Here is a 22,212-nt window from a genome sequence, read left to right on the forward strand (position 1 = left end):
CAAGCAGTAAGGGTCATTCACATTAAGAAAATAGCATTTGTTTGGAGTGAACTTTTTTTGTTGAGTTGTTTCGATGTTGTAGGATCTGACCTTGGATTTATAGGTGTAGTATAATGGGTTTGAGTGCTTCATAAGTTGTCTTGCTCCTTTTTAATACTTGAAAGAGGATATCAGATAGGACAAAAATTATAACAGAGAATATCTGTAAGGCTTTTCATAATATTTTTCATCTTTTTAAGAAAAAACTCCATAGACCTTTATGAGTGAGGGAAAAATAATATACAAAATTTATGGCAAGATGCTTTACACCAGTCAGTGTCATTCATCCTCTTGAAGAAAAGCCACTTGCAAAGCGAGATGCTACTTAGCACATGAAACAGTCGTGTAACTTATGCAGATGTCTTTTTGAACTTAACAATTAGAAAATAAGCCTTAGTATTTCTTATTAAAGCTTTTTACTCATTTCTGCAGCCACGTGGCTCGTTATAACCAGGTGAAAATAGCACCATACAGAATTCATTCTGTCTTTTAGCAGAAACCGCTACCCATCTCAAGATGGAAGAACCAGTGCTTGATAAAATGCCATCTTTGTGCCATACTCCAAAGGATTCTGGGAGAGCAGCTCCACAGGGAACTAGTTCAGGGAAACAGGTATGAAAACTTTTGTTCCTACGGAGTCACATTATTGGAAAAACATAAAGGCTTGTGAAATCATCAAGTGGTTGGAAGATACTGTTTGCTGGAAGACTAAAGGTAGGTAGCTTATGCCCATAGCTACAAGGTTGTCCAGGTAAGGAATGCACTCAGTATGCTTTCCTCTGAATATGCAGATTTTTGCTGTGAATACAAAGTGATGGAGTAGTATACCCCAAATGCCATATTAATAAATTTCAATACTATTTAGGGTTTGTGGTGTGTTTTGTTGGTGTTGGGTTTGTGGGTGTTGGGTTGTTTCGGTTTTTTTTAATTTGTCATCTTCAATTTCCTCAAATCCTAGTTTTCTGGGTTGCTGTGGATGCAGAATAACTTTCTGTGACTTTTGCTTGTGCTGTGTCGTGGTTTTGGTCGGATTGACCAATCGGAATGACAGATGGCCCCTCCTTCCCCCCTTTAAAAAAAGAGAGGAGAGGAAGAGAGAAAGAGATCTATGAGTTTAGAAAAAAAAACCGAAATTGGAAATATGAATAAATAATAAGAAAAATTTTAAAAAGGGAAAAAAAAGTATACAGTATATACAAAACCGTATCAAGCTCCCAGGATGACAATCACGTCACCAGCAGGCACAGGGGAAAAAAAGTCCCAGACTGGACCGGGCTACGGAGAGAAGTTAGGTTTGTGAAAGCTATAGAGAGAATTAAGAAGTCTGGCTTCACAATGATCTTTGCATATATGACATATTCTATGTAAATAATAACCAGGGTAAACAGTTCTTTGAAATTTGATCAAGAATCAGATTGTTCTCTCAAAAATCATTGGTTTTGTTCTGTGTTTTTTGTTTTTTTTTTGTAGCCAATGAGTGCAGCTCTGAGGGAGCGATTAAGGAAAACAAGACGTTCATTTAATGCTAATTTTACAGTGGCAAAGCGGCTCAAAATAGACAGTGAAGAAAAAGACTGTGCTGATGCTGACAGAGCGTGCCTGCCAAAGACAAGTACAGATTGTTCCAGACTACAAGATGGTTCTGAAAACCTGGAAAGAAACAGCACTGGACATACATGTTTCAAAAGTCCCTTACAGGAGAGTGGTCTCTGTGGATCAGGAGAGAATTCCGATGTGCTACAGGCTGAGCTTAGTCAGCAACAGTCCCTGGAAGAAAAATTAAGGCTGATGAAACAAGTGCAAGAGAAGGAAGAACTACTTCGAAGGCTCAAACTGGTTAAGATGTATCGATCCAAGGTGAGGTGAACCTCTGAAAAAGCATGTTGAAGTTATTCTCTGAAGTGGAATTCATAGTGTAATCCTCACTCACTAATTTAAGCAACAACACCGACTCATTTTGTGTGTGTGTGTGGTGTTGGTGTATTGTCTCAGTTTAAGACATTTCATAAAAATAGATCAGGGTATCAAAAACTCCCACGCTTCAGCAAATGACAAATCTTTTTTGTTTGTTTGTTTTGTCCCAATTTCAGAACAACCTGACTGAACTGCAGGCTTTGATAGTGAAATGGAGAAGTAGTACCCAGCTGATGCTGTATGAACTACAGTCAGCCTTTTCTGCTGATGGCAAGAAAGTAAGTCTCACTCAGCTGATAGATACTTTTGGATTAGAAGATGGGTTATTGCACTACAGCAGAACAGAAGAAGACTTTGTAGATGCATAATATACAGGTGCAAAACTTCCAGTTACACACACATAAGCAGAAAAGACTGAATGAACTCTGATGACGGAAGAAGCGTTGATCAGACAGTGGACTGGATGCTTTGAAGTGAGGAGGTTTTCTCGGGAGATACTTGTGAAGCTGTATACAGTAGGTCACTGTAAAAGGCACTACTTAATGGAAAAGATGGAAGTCATGCTGTTTTGGAAGACCTGGCTTGACCATTTGATCAGTGAATAGTTATTCAATACAAATAAAATGAAATCAAGTCCTACTTTAACAGGTAGAAGGCACTCCATTCTTTAATTGGCCTTTGCATGCTTACTTGTCTTGAAATAATGAGCTCAAATTAACTGTCATTTCTGTTGATGTTCAGATGAGGAAGAGTTCAGTTCTTTGTTCATAGATACATCCCCATTTTACAAATGTCTTCCATTTTACAAATGTTGACAGCATTTTGTGAGTTAAGTAAAGATAACTGATTTTCATGTTGTTAATATTCTGAAGCTGCAATGAGACGTTTAATTATTACTGAGGGAAATGTGCCATAATGCACTCATCTTCAGATACTGGTCCAGAAGTTGTCTTTAGGGAAAGCTTTCTCTTAAGCGTTCTGCCACAGCCTGAGATAATAGAAGGCAAGAAAACGGCAACCACCATCTGTCTAATCTACTACTTGATGCGAGAGCCAAGGTGTTTTCTCTTTTCAAATAAAGAAGAAAAACAAGGCCTTGTGTAATGGTATTGCTTCAAATACAACATCCTAAAGCAGAATAAAACTTTAGCATTTCACTTATCTTCCAATAAATGTTGTCTCTTTAAAATTATTTTTTTAATCTTAACTTGAAATTGTTTATTTTCTCTTGACAGCCTATGCATATAGTGTGGTGAATTCTGTCTGCTTTTTTTTCTCCTTGAAATGACTTTTTATCAAGTGTTACAACACACAAAGCTCTGTCATTCAGCCAGTTCTCAATCCACCTCCCTGTCCACTCATCTAACCCACACTTCCGAAGCTTGTCTATGGGGGTGTTTTGGGAGACAGTGTCAAAAGCCTTCCTGAAGTCCACACATCCACTGCTCTCCCCTTATCTACCAGCCAGTCATGCCATCATGGAGGCTGTCAGATTGGTCAAGCATGATTTCCCCTTGGTGAATCATAACCTTCTTTTCCTCCACATGCTTTTCTGCTGCAGCTACTGGTGGCAATGATGCTATCAGAAGCAGCAGCAGCTGGATCTGGTATCACACATGGTCATTCTAAAGCATACCTCCATCTTCCCAGCAACATACATCCGTGCTATCACAGGTATAAATATATTTTAAAAAGCAAAATGAAGTGAAAGCCATAGATGTGGATTTTGGCTGATGCAAATTCATGGGTTTCTTGCAGTACTTCACCTTCACAATGCTCTACAGTTGCATATTGCATGCTAAGGATGTACAAATACACCTGTTCTTCTATCAGTCTACAATTTCTTGTACCCTTTGTTTTCTCTAATAAGGTATATAGTTTATATAATCAAATCAGCAGAAATACAGCTCATGGACTGAAATACAACGGGGATAAGGCTAGGTCTAAAATGTACAAACCAGACAAACGTGCATCTTTCAAACTGAAGTTATTTTTAAGGAAATTACAGAAGAAATTGTTTGTGGAAAGAAAGGTTCAGGGAGAAAAGGTAGATATCCAAGCTCCTTTTTCTTAGAGAAAACCATGGGATCATACATTTACCTGGACCTTGATTTTTAAAGAACAGGGAATGTTCCTGATCTCAGTCTTTCAGCTTCTGCCTGAAGAATTTCAAACTGTTCTCCCTGTTCCTTTACAAGACCCCGTAGGTGTTTCTGCTTCAAAATCTCTCGGTAACGCTGCTTTGCAATCTTTTCAGAAACGTGCCGTGTGTCTGCATAAAACAAGATAAAAGGGTTAGCCTGTACTTGTAGGGGATGCATAGTCTATATTTATACTGGACCTGTCCTGGGGTTATTCCAAGTTCTGTATAAAATAGGCAAGCATTTTAAAAAAGGGTCACAGTTGGGCTAAAGAGATTTTTGTAGTATTGAATAAAGCAAAAAAAATTTCAAAAAGGCCCTGGGCGTGCTTCCCTTAGTTTCTAGCAAGTACCTACTATTTTGAAAATCTGTAACTGTATCACTAGTGGAAAGATCTCTACAGTTTTCCTAAAAGTGAACACCCTTCTGAGCTTCACGTTTCTTCCCCTGTTCCCTTTGAATGGGTGGAAAGAAGTGGGTTGAACAGTTCTGAAAAAGAATGAACTCAGGCTGCCTAGTGAAGGTATTCATGACTACAATATTTTGACTTAAATAGTTTCAGCAATTTAGTCAATTAACTTTGGTTAACAAGAGCCTCAATCTCTAGGTATGCTCTTAAGTAAATGATGTTAAATTGTTGTGGTAGAAAGGGCACTGCTAATTGTGCACAGAGTAATGAATAGGCACTCCTTGCCTTCGCTGGTGCTGATGGAGAACAGGCCCATCTGGCCTTGGAGATATTTTCTGAATGTTCTTTTCTTGTGACTTAGAGCGTTACTGGGACTCACCGGCTGCCTCAAAGATGTGTCTCCTTTCTGAAACAGAGACAAGCATTTCTTTCAGCTCCAGGCTGAGCTCGTAATTTTCTTGCTCTTTTAAATTGATGCACTTCTCCAACTCTTTAATTTTTTTCTGACGGTTCTTCACATTCTTCTTGTGCAGCTGTCCATTTCCAAATGAATAAAGCAAATATATGAGATTATACAAAAGCTGTTCAGACAAATTTACGATGGAAACCTATTATCTTAAGCACTGCACTGTAGCTCAATAAACTTTCATGTATTTTGCTTTGACTAGTAGCACATTCTAGCTTTACTTCGTATAGCGTCTTTCACACACAGCGTATTCCAGTATGCTTTATGGAGTTCTAACGGAAGTAGCAGACAGGGAACAGAGGTATGGGCCAGGGAGAGACAGATATTAAAGATAAAGCTTGAAAGGCAAAGGGAGGAAAGGAAGCCAACAGAATCAGTGAGTTGAGGACACTTCGCTGGGGACACACTAGGAGCTGCTGAAGAAAGGGTTATTGTGCTGAAGCTGTCGGGTGGGCTGTAAAGGGACAAGGTAAATACTAAAGCCTGAAAAGGAAGCTGATGCCAGCTGGAGCAACCTGGCAAAAATCAAGTGGAATCACTTAAAAACAAAGCTAATCATAATTTGAATGTTGAAAAAGATGAGGGAGCCAGCAAATCAGGTTGTTTCTCTGTTATTTTGAATATAGGGAGGCAGTGATATTATGAAAAGGCTCCTAGAGAGAAACATTAAGCAGCAAAGACTGGAAGAATGCTTCATTAGAAATGGAAGAGTGACTTTTACAGGCAGTGCTGGGTAAGAAGTGATGAGCAGATCTGCACCAGATGTTCAGAAGCATTTAATTCCAGTAACGGAGCAAGTGGATTTCTCTCCGTAGGGTTGATCTGTGCAACAATGACTGTATGATGACTGGCTCCAAAGACTTCGGAGAACTGCTGCTGCAGACATCTCAGCACAGGATGAAGAAACTATGGAAAGCCAGATGACTAAATACATGGAGATATATATATTAACCCATATGTGCTGTTATGGCTCTGCTCCTTGCATTAGCTGAAGAGTTAGGATGCCTACACCAGTTGCAGTTATTCCTTACAAACACCTCTTGCCAACAAAGGAGAGGACTTGTATTTAAACTAAGGACGTGTCTCTCAAATGTAGTGGTTCACTTAGGATTTACCTCATCCATGATGCCAAGAGTCTGCTCCATCACTGAAATGCGGTGGGTGATGCGGCTGTCATAGTTCAGCACGGTTAGGAACTGAAGAATTAAAAACAGGAAGAAACCATCGTATTAAGCCTGTTTATTCTCAACAATTCCACACTTCTGTAAAGACAATCGTACTATATGAAACTCAAAAAACTAGAATTCTGCACAGTGGAAAGGCTTACTAGTTATCATAAATGGACATTTTAAGGACTTTCTTGGATGCTGTGTGAGTACTAGACCATACAGCTGTTAAAAAGAATGTTATCTATTATGTGTTAATGGAAACAAAGACAAAGAAAATTGGCCCAGAGAAGAAAGTGACTATTTCCTGTAAAGTGGCTTCCTAGTAATTCTTACTTCTTTTATTGTTCTTATATCTGGATAGTAATTCAGGTTTCAGAGAATTTATTAAAGATTTTTTCTTGGGCACACTGCTACTAAAATATCTCTTTATCAAAAGACAAATGATAAAACAGGCTGTATGACCCATGATGGGCAGCAGACAGGTTTCTGAAGATGTAGATTCATCCTTCCAGAGTACTGTCCAACAAAAGTGACATGTAAAATTTTGTGGACTGCTCTAGTTTAGTTAGAAGAGGAGAAACAGGGATGACCCAGCAGGCTCTTTGCCTACAGCACCAAACTGTTTCATTCATAGCCCTCACTCCAGGTGTTCTCAGGTCCTTGTCTGCACACATTTATCTATAACTACTTGAAAGGACATTGTAGAGAGGTTGGTGCTGGTCTCTTCTCACAAGCAAATAGCGATAGAACAAGAGGGAATGGATTCAAGTTGCAACAGGGTAGGTTTAGACTAGACATTAGGAAGAAGTTCTTCACAGCAAGAGTGATCAGACACTGAAACAGACTGCCCAGGGAGGTGGTTGAGTCACCATCCCCGGATGTGTTTAAGAGTCGTTTAGATGTGGTGTTGGGGAATATGGTGTAGGGAAAAACTTTGTAGAGTAGGGAAGATGGTTGGACTCGATGATCCCAAGGGTCTTTTCCAACCTGAATGATTCTATGATTCTATCTAAGACATCTTTCTCTCTGTTCCTATTGTTGGGGTCTCTGTTGCTTTGTCTTTCCTATTAACCCCACATTTCAAGACCCTTAGAGCATTCAAATTCCAACTAAACCAGTATATGCCTTTGCTGTGGGCAAGTCTAGCTCTCTCTGAATAGTTTTGCTCATCAGTTTAAATGAAGTTTGAGCTAACTGCAACACTGGTGATAAATTTGCTACAAGAAGTTTTCAATGTGTTGTCACATCACCTTTTTGGAAAAGTGTTTTGTTGGTGTTATGGAAGTCCCTTAGCTGTGATTCAGAAGAGAACAAGCAGTTTGGAGAGCAGCAAAACAAATGAAGCCTGAGCAAAACAAGTGGTTTGGATTTTATTTTAGTCTTTTGATTGAATTACAATATCATAGAATCATAGAATTGTCTGGGTTGGAAGGGACCTTTCAGATCATCTAGTCCAACCATCAACCTCACTCTGATAAAAACCATCACTAAACCATGTCTCTAAGCACTATGGCAACCCGTCTTTTAAATACCTCCAGGGATGGTGCCTCAACCACTTCCCTGGGCAGCCCATTCCAAGGCTTAAGAACCCTTTCCCTGTAAAAATTTTTCCTCATCTCCAATCTGAACCTCCCCTGGCGCAACTTGAAGCCATTTCCTCTTGTCCTAATCTGCTCTCCAATTCTCCGATATCCTTACGTGCTCTCCAACCTTCTTCATTTTCCCTGTGCCTTATAGCTCTCCCCATTGCAATATCTCCAGCCTACCCATCCTCACACACCCCTTACTCCAAACCTTTATGCCCCTTCATCTCATTGCCACAAAACCATCGGCTATCCCTGCAGTTCTCTACATCCCATACTGCGATGCCCTCGGGCTTCCCCTACAACCTCTCTTCTCCCGCTGCTATCCTTGGCGCTCTCCCACAACCTTTACCTATGTTTTCTGGCCTGCCATCTGGGCTTGTTCACAGCTATGTGGGTGCTGACTTGCTGGCCAGCTGCTGGCTCTTGCCTGCCAGGCGTGGCAAACTATTCCCTCTCCTTCTGCTGCTGGGCCGACAAATGGCAGCGAGCGGGGCTCAGTGAGGCTCCTGTAGGAACGCTCCATCTTTGTACACTGAGCAAAAGTTAGGTATTTCTGCGAGATACCAGATGGGGGCACCTCAGACCTTTCACTTAAAAGGAAGTTATGGTGCTTTTCTTTAAAAGATCTGTTCCTTGTGGCTGCAAAATCCTGATTCCTTATTCTCTGTGCCAATTTTGAAACACTGAGAATTAGGGCTAATTTTGCCTTTGTTTACACCTGAACATCCCAAACAACTACATCAATGAGCAATCTCGAAAGCAAAACTTCCCTTTGAAAGCTGAATTGTTGACCTATTAGGCATCAGGTTTTTCCATAGTAGTAAAAGACTTAAGAGGTATAAATGATCTTACAGGTATGGGCAGCAAAATCTCCTGCGGTCAAAATATAAATTAGAGAGAGTAACTTACTAGCTGGCGATCTTTTGAAATAGGGAGTGTTACAATATCCTGAGCCTTCTGTTTCAGATCTTCTATCTGCATTCTCATTTTCTTGTGTTCCCATTCCAGCTGAAGTATCCCTTTAGAGAAGTCTTTACATTCCACCATGCTAGCAATTTTTTTTTCTCCTTGAGCCTGAAAAAAATAGATTAATCTTCATTAACACACTTTACGGATTACGGAATAATTCTTTCCAACAAGATGGGCAAGCTTCCAAAGTTATAATTTTAGTAAGGAAAACAAGCTATACTGTGGTCTGCTTCCAGACTTTACTCCAGATGGTCACCTTCTGTGGAATTTTGTTCCCTTTTATGCTCTGTGCCACAGCCTTGGATCATAGAAGGAGATGAAGAAAATGACAACTAACCTCCCTCTCCATCTTTATTTCTATTATATAAACGCAAAAGCATTTTAACTCTATAGAATACAGATTTGCTCTGTAGAAGGTATTCTGCAGTTGTTACTGAAGGCTTTGTGCAGTAGCAGTAACAAGCCTTTTTTGTACAGCCAGAATGCCTAAGAAAAGACCCTTTAATGAGAGTATGAAGAGCTGTTTTAAGTAGGATCACCTTATATAAATTATATATAATTTTATATATAGGATCACGTTGTATAATTTCACCTTATATAAAAAAGTGTATTAATTTTTTAAATCCTAATGCTTCTTAACGATAAGTTTGCCTTGAGGGAATTTTCTGACTGGTGCCCAGGATATTAGCATTTTCTATTTACAGCATGTGTGTAAGTGATGGCGTGTCTAAAAACTGTTGCCATTTCATTCATCTGAGGTGTATTGATCAAACATGGAGAAAGCAGCTTGTATTGCAATCTTTACATCATGATAGGAGACATTATAGAATTCTTAATAGCTTCTAGATTACAATGGAGTGTGCAGTGATGAATTGAAACTAGACGTCAAACTGGAAAAAAAGCAGAGCCCCTGAAGGACATTTGTTTAAAACGCTTAAATTTCCTTCAGATAATGTAAATTACCATGATAGAGGAATTCAGTTCTTCAATAATAGCCTTATTAATGAGAATGGCATCAGCATAGTCTGGGATCTCAGTACTTTCCAGTTCCACCTGTCCTTGTTTTAGCAAAAACTGGACAGTCAAATTCATCTGAAGTTTGATTTTCTCCTCCTGCAGCCTAAAATGGCAGAAAACAAAAACAATGTTTAGTGATGGTCTGTGACCATCTGCACAGGTCAAGGGTATTCATCCTACCTGACCCTCAAGGCAGAATGGTGGGCACTGGTCTGAGATCAAAGGCTGCAGCTCCAGCTGGGGGGTCTGCACCACCTGCCCCAGCAGCGGCCGATGCCTCCAGCCAGACGGAGCTGCTGAAGGGAGAGGCTGCTGCACAGACCTCAGACTGCTGGGAGTGCCTGAACCCTTCTCCTGGGGCAGGGATAGGTGGCCACACCTGCCTGCAAATGTGTGCCCAGGTGGGCACACACATAGGTGGAGGAACTCCTGAAGGAGGTGGCTGAGCTGCAGGAGGCGGTGAGGAGGCTGCACAGCATCAGGGAAGCCGAGAAGGAGTTAGAAAGCTGTTTTTAAGCACAGTCTGCAGTGAACCCACCGCCCACAATCAAACAACCAAAAACTCCCCCACTGGCACACACAGAAGGGAGAGGGGGCAATAATGATGAGTGGAAGCTTGCGATGGCAAGGACCAGCAGGAGGAAAAGACTTCCCCTGAAGCCTGAGGTGCCCTCGCAGAACCGCTTCACCGCTCTGCAGACTGAAGAGGAAAGACCAGTCTCATGAGAGAAGCTGGAGCTGGGTAAGGCAGCTCCACCTGCTCCCCGTACAACAACCAGTGCAACTAAGAGAAGGTGATGGGTGACAGTAGTAAGCAACTCTCTTCTGAAAAGTACAGAGGCAGCCACTTGCCAACCCAACACACTCTCTACAGAGGTGTCTGCTTACCAGGGGCTCGGATCAGGGATGTCACCGAGACACCACAAAGCAAGGGTTAATGGTTTTAAATGGAAAGAGGGGAGATTTAGATTAGATATTAGAAAGAAGTTCTTTCCCATGAGGGTGGTGAGATGCTGGAACAGGTTGCCCAGAGAAGCTGTGCATGCTCCATCCCTGGAGGTGTTCAAGGCCAGGCTGGATGGGGCTTTGAGCAACCTGCTCTAGTGGGAGGTGTCCCTGCCCAGGGCAGGGGGGTTGGAACTCAATGGTCTTTAAGGTCCCTTCCAACCCGAACCATTGTATGATTTCAACAGGATTATATAAATCCTCCCATCATTCTCAAAATGTTTTTATTTATTACTTGTGTTATGTTAACGTAGGGGTTAGTCTTTGACAGCCCATCTTCTATTTGCGCCCAAAGCGACTACAGAATTTGCAACTTATTTCCATACAGGAAGTTTCCAACCACTGGATTCAGTTTAACATACGCTAGCAGATATTCTGAGAGAAAGAGTCCTTACTGAACAGAAATCTTAACAACAACTGAAAAAGAAATGGAGAAGACTCCCAGCCAGCACCTCTTTTCTTATAATAATTCATCCTGGGATTTGTTCCTGAATGACAACAAATGTGAAAATTACATCACATACATGAAAAAATGAGGTATTTCAGGTCCAAACAGCTCATTGAAAACAGGTATCATGTGACTGATCATCATATTGCAATTAGGAGCGATCACCATACCTTAGGTATGGAATTTAACTGAGCACATATATGGCCTTGAAGGCTCTGGGGGATTCACTGTATGATGTAGCTCTTGGGGCAGTCAGTTTGTGCTGAAGACCACGCTGCCATCCTTACTGATATTGTTACTTAAAATGGTAGATTAAGACTAGCTTGGCCAGCTCACATGTGCTGCAGTAACACCTCATGTCAGAAATACCACAGGTCTCTTAGAGGAATCCTAGAGAAAAGAGTGTTGGATAATACAGCTGTTTAATTCTGTATGTCAGTTTTGGTTCTGAGTTGGTGGAGTATTAAAAGGTAGCTGAACACAGGAAAAGAAACAAAATTACCAAGCGAGTTCTTGGAAAATGGCTTCTATTTCTGACTTAACCTTCTCATTGTCATCTGTTCTTCTCTGGAGAAAGGCCTCCATCTCTTCCAGTGTCAGCAACTTCCGTTTCACCTAAGCAAGCAATATCGTGACATTCTAAACATTTCCAACTTTGTCAGTATGTCAGGGCAAGCCTCTTAAAGAACAGAGAAGACAAGTTCTTAAGAAGCCATATTTATGTATAAATATGCAGCCTGATATTTTTAGAATCCCAGTAGAGCACATGAGACAGAGAGGTTATAGTCCTTACGCTCTGCTCAGAAAGTCATTTATTCATTTATGCATAGTTTATTCACGTGAAGGGAAATGATATTTCCTTCTCTCTTGGTCACAGGTCACGTATCTCTGTCTCTGGATAATTCAGATTTACACCTTCATGCTTTTAAACAGAACAAATATCTTGCTAGAACTTTCCAGTGACACCCTTTGTTAAGAATTGTTCTTGGGGTTCTAGAAAAATACGGGAGTGCATTGGTGGAAATATAGAATGCTAATGGGAGAGAACATCTCCAACAGACTATGGAAATCAAATACCTTAACAGTGTTTTGGTATGGATAGAGAAAAGGAAAATTATTATTTATTTTTTTTAAATGAAACTATATCAAGTTCACTATCATTCTGACCAAATCTGTCCACATTAATATGCTTTTTCCTCTGAAGAACATCTGGTTTCCCTTGGTGACATTTCTGTTATTCTAAATTAAATGTGGGCAGAAGCAACTTTCAAACTCAAATGCAGGTTATGTATTCTGCACTGTCATTTCACCACTAGCTTGGACCCTACACTTAAACTCCACAGAAGTGCAAGACCTGAAAATATCAAGAAGTATAGTGGCAAAATAAAGGATTTTACATACCAGCTCCTCACTCTCCACTTTATTTCGTCTGGCTAGACAAAAATGTTCCCATATAGACGGGTCTAAGCCATTAGGCATGTGCTCAGGACTATCCAGTTGATCCATGGCTTTCATTAAAAGGGTAAGTGCACCTTTGTAATCTTCAGCTGAGCCGGACCAACCCCTGTAGTAGGGGTTATCTGTGTCAAGAAGTGTTTCTGTCACCAGGGTCCTAGTGCACATACACAGTACATACAGTATTTACTTGGTTTTTTCTCTTGCATAAAAGAAGCTCACAAACAACTATGAATATTTCATAGTCTCAATCTCTTGCAAAGAGAAAATAGGTAAGACCGCATCTAACAAAACATAAGAATATATGTTTTTGAGAACTGATGATTATTTAAATTGCATTTAAAACAGATTGTGTGGGGTGAATAAGGAAATACAAGTATGCAAAATAGCGAACTTAGTATGATAGGAAATCAACCATTGTTAACTATCCAATAAAAAGCAGGCAGTCTACCGATTATCAAAATAATTTAGGCTACTGGAATAAATAGCACTGTCATTCTTGACACAAAAGAAATACTAGCATTTAAACAGATGGAATCAGGGGGACCTTACTTTGGTCGATGTTTGTAAAGTTGGAAAAGTTCATCAAAGAGATCGGCAGGTAGGTCAGCAAACTCCTTTGTAAAACCATGTTCCAGATTCTGGGAGGAGAACAGAAAGCTTTCATGTTACCACAATGCTACTTCTAAAAAGCATCAACCTGCCCATATCTTAGAAATACAGAACACGGTGCTCTTCCAAGTGCTCCCAAGCTTCATAGGAATCTAGACTAGCTCAGCAAGCTGACCAGAACTCATCCCATGCTTACAATGAAGTATGTTCTTCTCATTAAGAAGACACAGCATTGATGTTTTAATTTCTGGATCTCCTCGTGTTTGTCGAGAGTCTCACCTTCTCTTCAGCTACCGCATTTTCATAGATGTCTACGTAAGCTTCAATTTTATTTTTTGTAGTCAGGATTGTTCTTGCAATCTTGACCTAGAGCAAAACCAAAAAATTTCAGGAATGAAACTCAGCCAACAGAAGCATATTCACATACACTGATGAAGCTGACTCTTTATTTCTAGAGAAAACCTTATGAGCTATTTTTACTAACAATATAATGCCTTCTTCAGGGAGTTACTTGTAGATACTGCTAAAAGGTGAGAAGGTGCAAAATTAAACTCCAGTGCTAAAGAAATTAAGAAATCTGTGTGAGAAATATCTTATACAGCTGCTTACAAGTCTTCTGTTTAAACTTTGAATGTCAAGACCTATGTTGATACTTGTTTTCACTTGCATAGAGGTTTCTTTTTCCTTTGATGTCATCATAGGTAAGACCAGTCAAAAATTCTCAAATGCTGGTCAAGACCAGTCCAAAATTCTCAAATGCTGCTCAGTGGAGGGATCTTCATTTTAGAATGCAGCTTCCCTGTTGTCACGACACAGTTCTGCTACCTCAGCATACTAGGCTCATCTGCTTTATCGAGGCTGTTAAATGTTTATACTCTGCTGGGGAGACCATTTTGTTGTATTTGGCAGTTTGCATGGATCAACAGATATACCAATGGAAACAGAAAATTAAAAAAAAAAGAAAAAGAAAAGATGTATTTTGAAAAATATAAGCCGGTATACACTTGGCCTCAGATGATTTCAGAACTAGTTCAGCCTATTCAGTGGTAGGGGCCAGATGCCTACTTTGGAACCTCTCTCTGTAGCTCACATACAAACGGCTGCCTGCAGCTCCAAACACAGAGGTCTGCACATGTCAAGTAGGAGATCTGACATGGGGAGCCGTTAATACATTCTCTGTGGACTTGGGAACAGCTCCACAAAGACAAAGTGGGATAATATTGTCCCAGGAGTCAGAACCAACCTGCAGGCTACCACCACTTAGGTCACCCAAGTCACACAGGTACTGGCAGAACACAGGAATCAGAACTGTCACTCAAAATCATTACTGTGAGCAGCAAGCGCTTGCATTGAAATTCAGATCTACTACTTGTGCTCTCCAGTTTTTTTGTCTATGCTTTGAACTGGCAAAGACAAGTCGGTGTGGCCCAGGCCTACATTAGACACCTCAGTGAAAAACGTGACGGCATTACACATTCTTTTGTGCATCTTTCTGTCATAAAAGCATCATAATTGGTGCTTCCAGTGTGATACTGGATACTAAAAAATATTATATATAGCAAACAAATAGCAGGAAGCTCTTCTGAATGTATGGAGTTTTACCAAAGAACTCCAGCTGAACTAAGATGAGTATCTATTCAAAACCAAATGTATTTATAATGCATGTCACTGTACAACTTGAAAAAAAAAAATCAGTGGCCTTGTAAATTGTCAGAAAATCATTTATGTCAAAATTTTGATTTGGAAAGAGCAGTTTTCACAAAAAACTATATTGTAAATATTACACATTTCCCAAGAACAGCATTCCAAATGATAACTTACTTTTTCTTTCTCCTTTTTCACAAGGAAATTATGAAGTCCAGCTTCTCTAGCACCCAACTCTTCATCCAACATTAAAGCGTAAACGAGATTGACTATTTTAAGTTCTTCCTGTGAAAAGATTGTACTAAAAATATTACTATTCCTCCTGCACAGAGGCAGAAATGGAAAATTAATGTTCTCTGTGATACCTGATAGATGACCATCTCTGATTTCACTTTCCTTTCAGAGAGTTTGCACACAGCGTCATCAAAATTTTTTGTTGTTTCCTGGATAGAAGCTTCAAGTTTCTCCAATTCATTTTCCAGTGCCTAGGGAAAGGAAGGACAGCAGCAGCGATATTATATCTGGAGGAACAAAGAAGCTCTGATATAATATATCAGATGCTGGAGAATGCACAATATAGAAATGTATCCTTCAGCCAAAAGGTCCCAGAAATTACTTGTTTGGAAGGAGAGTGCTGCCAGGCTACCAAGTTATGTTGTCCAAATACCACTTGGAAGGATAAAAATCATGGTATTATTGTGTATGGCATCAGCAACTCTGGGAATGGAGCCTGAAAAAAACATTTTAGGACTACATTTGTGAAGAAAAGCTAACTTTTTGCCAGATATTGCAAGTTTTGACATGTATTAATTCGTATAATTAGAGATTGCCTTACTTTATTGTCTAAGCTAGGACTTATTTAATATGCCCCAGGATCTTTGTTCTTCATTTATTCTATTTACTAGTATTCATTTTTAGAAGCAGCTCCTGAGAAAGATCAGGAGCTTTGGTCTTGAGCACTGTGAGCAAAACCACTCCTTTTCTCATTTTAATTTACCCTTCTATAATTTTCTTTTTCTTCATTCAGCTCCTCGACTTTTTTCTCATATTCTCTAAATATTTTCTTCTCTTCATCATTCCAAACATGCTCCGGCTTAGATATAAATGAAGGTGGAGGAATTTCCTGGAAATATCAAAGACAAATATGTGTCAAAAGCAATATTAATTCTCCATCAGCACACAAACAAACTATAGCTCGCATCAAATTTAATGAAAGGTATCTATTAGTGGTCAGTGAGGGACAAGCATTAAGTGTAAGTAACACATATATATTCTGTTTCTTTGGTCTGTTGCTTGCACCAGCATTTTTGATGTATATATACTGTGCTATTCTCTCTCACTTGCTTACAGGAATTCACTACGGGATCTTGTGAAATACAAGTATTTTGAACTCAAATATGCTACTGTCAGTACAAGATATATAACATTTTTTGTTTCAGAACCCCAAATCTAACTCCACGCTAATGTATAATTCTAAGTGGAGCCCTAATTTTCCAAAACAGAGCAGTTCCAGGGACAGTGCTTGGGTCTGCCCTATCCTTCTTCTGTGACACTTCTCGCTTTCTTTCCTTCCTCTACTCCTGTACTCCCTATTGTCGCTGAGTTACATGGAACACAGTATTTTTCTGTAAGATCACAGTCATGGATAATAGACCCTTACCCCAGCAATACAGTTGCTATAATGGTAATACAAGATTGTTTTCCTGCAGTATTCCACTGTGATAGAGACTGGTGTTGATGGGCAAATCACATGCAGGCACTAGAGTTTTGTGGTCTCTTTTAAGTCCAGTGTAGAGTCTCTTACGGAATCTATCTAGGCATAATGCAATTCCGTAATTCTCCAATCTTTTTCTATCACTCAGGTTGGAAATATTTGCTAGTTAATTTTTACATTTACTTAAAAGCCCACAAGATACCTAAATGATTTGGAAGAGAGACAGCTCACCATTTTCAAGATGTCTTCCTTTTTGACTTCTTGCACTCCACCCATCATGTCATCAAGAGCACGCAGTCTTTCATTGTCCTGGGAACGACCACAAAAAATACTTTAGGGTACAAAATGTGTGGTAACTGGAAGTTTTGGGAGTGATAATAGGGTAGCTCACCTCTAGGTCACCCATACGATTATACTGTGTGTCACTAGTAGATTTATGCTCTTTGATGATGTGCGTGAAATATGCTAAAAGTCTCAAGTGTTTTTCCTGGTGGACAGATGTTCATATACCAAATAATGTACTAAAACTGCCATTCTGGCAGTTTTGGAAAGAATACATAGGCATAGGCTACTCCTGGCCAGTTGGCAGACTAGAATGAAGGAATTCGTAGTGACACTGTATTATTGTGCATCTCTCTTGGGGCCAGAACCATCTTAGGCCTTTCACAGACGCATTTTAAAGCAAGAGGAAAGAATTATGATCTTCTAGTCTCATCCTTGAAGAGAAGAGGCCACTTAGTCAACAAACACGTATCAAGCACAAAGCTCTTGATTGAGCAGTAGCATGCACTTAGAAATGTATCTAGTGCTCAGTCTAGAGGACCTAGTCACTAAGCACGTTTTTAAAAATTGTAAGCCTAACATTAAATCTTTTTTTCCCCCAGCTGGTCTATGTAGATCTGATTATAAATGATAATAAGAGGGAAAAGGCACACATCATCATTAAATACCATTTTAAATGTATTCTTCTGTACTACATTACCGGAATATTCTAGTGCAGCATTAAATAAATAAGCCTAACCAGAGGCAAAGGCCTATTCAGTAAAAAGGATACAACTTTAAGTACCATAGCAGCAAGGCGCCTTTCCATTTCAAGCTTAGCCAGCATTTCTGCCTTCTCTCTCTCTTGCTGAGTCAAGTATTTTTCAACTTTAATCTGAAGGAGGAAAATGAGGTTTGTATCAGGGTTCTTTTCTCCAAACATGATCACGCATGGACTATTTGGAAAGATGGTGCAATGCTAATCCTTACTGCTTTTTGTATCTCTGCTCCATGATAATATTCCTCAAATTGTTCTTTTGAACAGCTCCAAAAGCTTTTCTAAAAAGCTGAAATATGAGCTACCATAACTTTTTTGATGTTAGTTGTGTTTTGCGCCTACCTTTTCTGACAGTGGAATAAAAAGGACTGCTGGGAGAGAAGAGGGAAGTGAGGAAAGACTGACCAAAAAAACCAGATGAGACCAGTGGAATATATTGTATAAGAAAAATGTCGTTTCTTTATAAATTACCAACTGAATTTATAAGTACAGTACTAGGTATGTTTTAGTACCTAGATACTTAGTTTGAAACTAGCTTGTTTCAAAATGGTGCTCAGAGAAAACTGAGAAACCTTAATCTATGGAAGTAAATCCTGCAAGCCTGGTTTGAATCTTATAGTCAGGAACAGGGGGAATTTCTATCTAAATTACGGGCAATTAAAAATTTATAACAGCAATAAATTAAGATTGTATACATTTTATTCATTTCACATTGACTTACGTTTTCTCCCTGAAAAGGGAAGGGAAGCAAAAGAGTAAAGAAGATGATTTCATGTACACAGACGCATCTGGTGTAAGGCTTTTTTCAGTACTGACAAATGTCTGGATATAAGAAGAATTAGAGAATTGTATTTTCACTCATGAAAGAGAAAGATTTATTTTTCAGACACCTCTGAATCCTGAACAGTGAGCGCTCGCTCCGGTATCTCATCATCAGTAAGAGCTGGCTCCCACACTCCCACTTGGAGGTCAAGCTGTGCCAAGATTTCTCGGACCCTCAGGTTTCTTTCTTTCACTCTTGCTATCTCCTGCTCCTTTTGTCGTGCAACTATGTCAAATTCCTTATTAAAAGCAGTTTTCACTTTGTAAATAATGTCCTGAAATACCAAAATAGGAGACAACAATACTTCACAAATCACATCCACCCATGATTACATCCCACTCCTCAAGCCATCACAATCATCAACATGTGTACTTGCATGTGTGACAGGGAGATAAACCGGTAAAGTCCTTTTGTGAAAATCATAAGGGCAGAGTTCAAGCATTGTTAGAAGATTCTGAAAGAAAGATACTGCTGCCAAAACTAGATAAAAAATTAGGCTGCCTTCTATTTGCTGGCAGCTTCTTTCTTTAGCTGAAAGAAGAAGGGGCTTCAAAGAAAAAAACACGTGACTTGTAAATCTAGAGATTGTAAATCGCAGGTTCAGGGAGGCAGAGTTAATGACATACTTTCCTGATTTTTAAGTGATGCAACCTGCAGTTTTGATATGCTTTCATGTGATTTTCTGTCCGACATATATAAGTAAAGTATGCCCATTAAATAAACAAACATTGGAAACTAATTTTTTTAACACACCTGAGATTTTAAAATTATTTTTAAACACATATATTCTTAGTGGATTAATTCTTCCTTTAGCCTAAATAATTGATCTCAGCAAAGAAAAGAAGAATATTAAGGAAGAAAACCACGTGTCTCTCCTACTGTGTCAATTTACTAAAATGAAACATGAAAAGAATGTCAGTTCTGCCATTAAACTTCACATTTTGAGACGCTTAGCTGTTTGCAATTTGTAATACAATCAATATCTGTGTCCATGATTATTTTACTGATTTCTACTGTAATAATAAGTTAGGATGTAATAAGTCAGGATGGCAGATAAGGTGCAATGCTGCTGGGAGAAAAAAGGCTGTGCTCAATGTCTAGTTGGCCATCTAGCTCTCAGCAGGCTTGCTGTGTTGGCCAAGAACACTGAAGATATATCTACACTTAGATATCAAATATGCATCTTTAAAGCCAGACAGAAAGATCTAATTACATCCAAGCTTACACCTAAAAGTGCTCCTTGTGTTTCTTCCTTATCTACTTTAAACACTAGTGTATCTACTAGATTTTATGTGTTACAATGCATAATCATTGAGTTCTGCTACCATTTACAGCCTTAAAGAGCTCTGTGGAGGCAATGCTTTATAGTAGTTTAACCACTTCTACCCTTGTAGATCATCTCCGTAAGAAGCCTACTCTGTAGCATGTTTCATGTTTAATACTTAATAAACTGGCCAGGGTAAGAGAAGTAAGAGAGTCTGATAGTAATGAATAATAAATAACAGAAACGTTGAAGACTCCAAATGAAGGGATGGCAAGACTAGAGAGAAAGGAAATGGGGGTAGGAACCAGCTGATCTTTCATTCAGCAGAAAATAATCTGGAAAGAGGTCATGTTTTCACAGGCATGCTGAGATGTGCAAGCCAGCTTTGGTTATAACAACTCCTAAACAGAAGCACCAGTGGAAAAATACAGATACCCTTAAATTGGGTAACCAATTTCATTAAAATGTTTTTCTTCCAGACCTGAGCTGGCAAATCCACACGCTGCTCTATTGCACCACGTGCATTTATCAGCTTTCATCTCAGAAACCTGTGCAACTCTCCATTGTATAGTGTCAGGATGCCCAAAACCTGACAGTGGCTGTGGCTGCTGGGAGAACCAACAGATACGACGGCATCACTGCAGTAATACAAATTTAAGAAGCCATCACCTTCAATAATACTATCTGATTGACTTTCTGCTCCCTGGTGTGCAAGTCCCATTGGCGGTATAGGGTAGATGTGTCTCCACCATACTGAGAGCTCAGACTTCCAACCAGGCAGTAAGAAGATGCACTACTATCAGCCGCTACTTCTTCTGCCTTCTGTGATTCTTCTTTAGATGATACAGTCTCAGACTCAATCTCAAGATTATTCTTCTGAACCTGAATTTCACAAACATGATAACTGTTAATTTTGCAGACGATCCAGTGGCACGTGCATGGAAAAATTCTAGAGGTTATATTCTGCAATTAAGCTCAGCAATCAAAATAATACAAGTTGAAATGATCGTATCTGGAATGTTGGATCCATTTGTAGGTTCCCCAGTATAAGGCAGACATGGGCATACTGGAGGCAAGTCCAGTGACAGGCCACTAATACAATTAAGAGTCTGAAGCATCTAACATGGGAGGACAAGCTGAGAGAGCCGGAATTGTTTAGCCTCAAGAAGGAGGAGGCCTGGGGAGATCTCAACAATGCATACAAAACCCGATTGTGGGGACTAAGAACAACAGAGCTGGACTCTTCTCAGCAGTGCTCGGTGACAGATTGAGAGGAAATGAGTATACATCAAAACACAAGACATCCAACTTAAACATAATAAAAGACTTTTCCTGTGAAGGTTGTCAATCACAGGAAGAGGTAGCTCATAGAGGTCATGGAATCTTCCACCCTCGGAGATATTCCAAATCTGACTGAACACAACCCTGAGTAAATTGCTCTAGGAGGGCTGGACTAGATGACTTTCAAAGGGCTCTTCTCAGCTTTTCTGTGATTCTTTAATACTTACACATTTCTTCTGAGTAAAACCACATTTCCTCTTTATTTCATAGAATAATAGAATAGTTTGGGTTGGAAGGGACCTTAAATAGCATCTTGTTCCAACCCCTCTGCCACGGGCAGGGACACCACCCACTAGACCAGGTATTTCTCTCTTCAAATTTGTTTTGGACAATTTCTATGGCAAGAAAATGGACTTTATAAATGTAAAGAAGCGTTAAGATGCCAAATCAGAACATTCTGATCTGAAATGCCTTTATGCAGTACTTCAAAGAGACTGTACCTTAAGATCAGCTGTCTCAATCTTCTTTAACCGGAGAACTTTCTCCAAATTTTCCAGCTCTTCTTTACTATATTTCTTCAGTGGATAATTCTTCACTTCACAAGCCGTATGGAAGCACTGTTCAAATTAAAAAACAATACCAAAACCCCAAAGTAAAAAGTTCTTCAGAATGCATCTATCAATTCATTTGTTCAACACCTGAATACTAAAAAGTTATAAAGACTTCTTAAAATCAGGAATAAAATTGAGGATCAACTAATATAGACAATGTAGTAAAAATACAGGAGTAAGACAAAAACCACTTGCCTTTTTGGTATTGAAAATGGTTGGTTTAAAATTTGCCCTTTTTTTATTTTTTAAATAATCTACGATGTGGCCTCTTTATCCATGGAGTTCAATCAGAACTGTATTTTTTTGTAAAATGACTTGGTCTTTCACCACCCTTGAGATAATCCAGTATCACCAGTTCACCAGTTTGACTAATCTCCCTCTGTTTAAAATAGGCAAAATCAGGGTTAAATTTTGCCTTTATGATTTGTGCCGCAGAAGTCATACTGACTGCACACAGAAAAATAGTATTTACCTCTCCTTTTAGTAACACTGCATACAGATATTCTCTGAAATCAAGGAATCATAGAATTGCTTATTTGCTTATCAGCGCTTTTACCCACCTTAGAAGGTAAAATCAGCCAGGCTCAGACAAAATGATCAGAATGA

The 22,212-nt window shown here is 39.4% G+C and overlaps 2 protein-coding genes across 2 annotated transcripts in view; one reads left to right on the plus strand and one right to left on the minus strand.

The window, feature by feature from the left end:
* The first annotated feature begins 555 nt into the window (after positions 1–555).
* Positions 556–2,321, plus strand: SFR1 (SWI5 dependent homologous recombination repair protein 1). The gene is made up of 3 exons (XM_074159116.1): positions 556–651; positions 1,510–1,896; positions 2,130–2,321. The coding sequence occupies exons 1-3, from the start codon at positions 556–558 to the stop codon at positions 2,319–2,321; spliced, it is 675 nt and encodes a 224-aa protein (XP_074015217.1).
* A 1,746-nt stretch (positions 2,322–4,067) lies between these two features.
* The window catches only part of CFAP43 (cilia and flagella associated protein 43), a 50,534-nt gene continuing 32,389 nt past the window's right edge, over positions 4,068–22,212 (minus strand). The window contains 17 exon segments of the mRNA XM_074158975.1: positions 4,068–4,225; positions 4,883–5,036; positions 6,085–6,165; positions 8,634–8,798; positions 9,657–9,813; positions 11,666–11,778; positions 12,565–12,775; positions 13,171–13,259; positions 13,510–13,596; positions 15,052–15,159; positions 15,240–15,359; positions 15,872–15,997; positions 16,820–16,897; positions 17,655–17,744; positions 18,518–18,724; positions 20,384–20,529; positions 21,480–21,612. Coding sequence (XP_074015076.1) covers positions 4,068–4,225; positions 4,883–5,036; positions 6,085–6,165; positions 8,634–8,798; positions 9,657–9,813; positions 11,666–11,778; positions 12,565–12,775; positions 13,171–13,259; positions 13,510–13,596; positions 15,052–15,159; positions 15,240–15,359; positions 15,872–15,997; positions 16,820–16,897; positions 17,655–17,744; positions 18,518–18,724; positions 20,384–20,529; positions 21,480–21,612 — 2,223 coding nt within the window.

This window comes from Numenius arquata, chromosome 15 (assembly GCF_964106895.1).
Source record: "Numenius arquata chromosome 15, bNumArq3.hap1.1, whole genome shotgun sequence".
In the NCBI taxonomy this organism is placed as follows: Eukaryota; Metazoa; Chordata; class Aves; order Charadriiformes; family Scolopacidae; genus Numenius; species Numenius arquata.

Bases quoted from the DNA above. Each gene is read 5' to 3' on its own strand.
- SFR1 (XM_074159116.1), top strand. From the start codon at position 556: ATGGAAGAACCAGTGCTTGATAAAATGCCATCTTTGTGCCATACTCCA. The intron at 652-1,509 runs GTATGAAAACTT...TTTTTTTTGTAG, and splicing joins GAACTAGTTCAGGGAAACAG to CCAATGAGTGCAGCTCTGAG. The intron at 1,897-2,129 runs GTGAGGTGAACC...TCCCAATTTCAG, and splicing joins TTAAGATGTATCGATCCAAG to AACAACCTGACTGAACTGCA.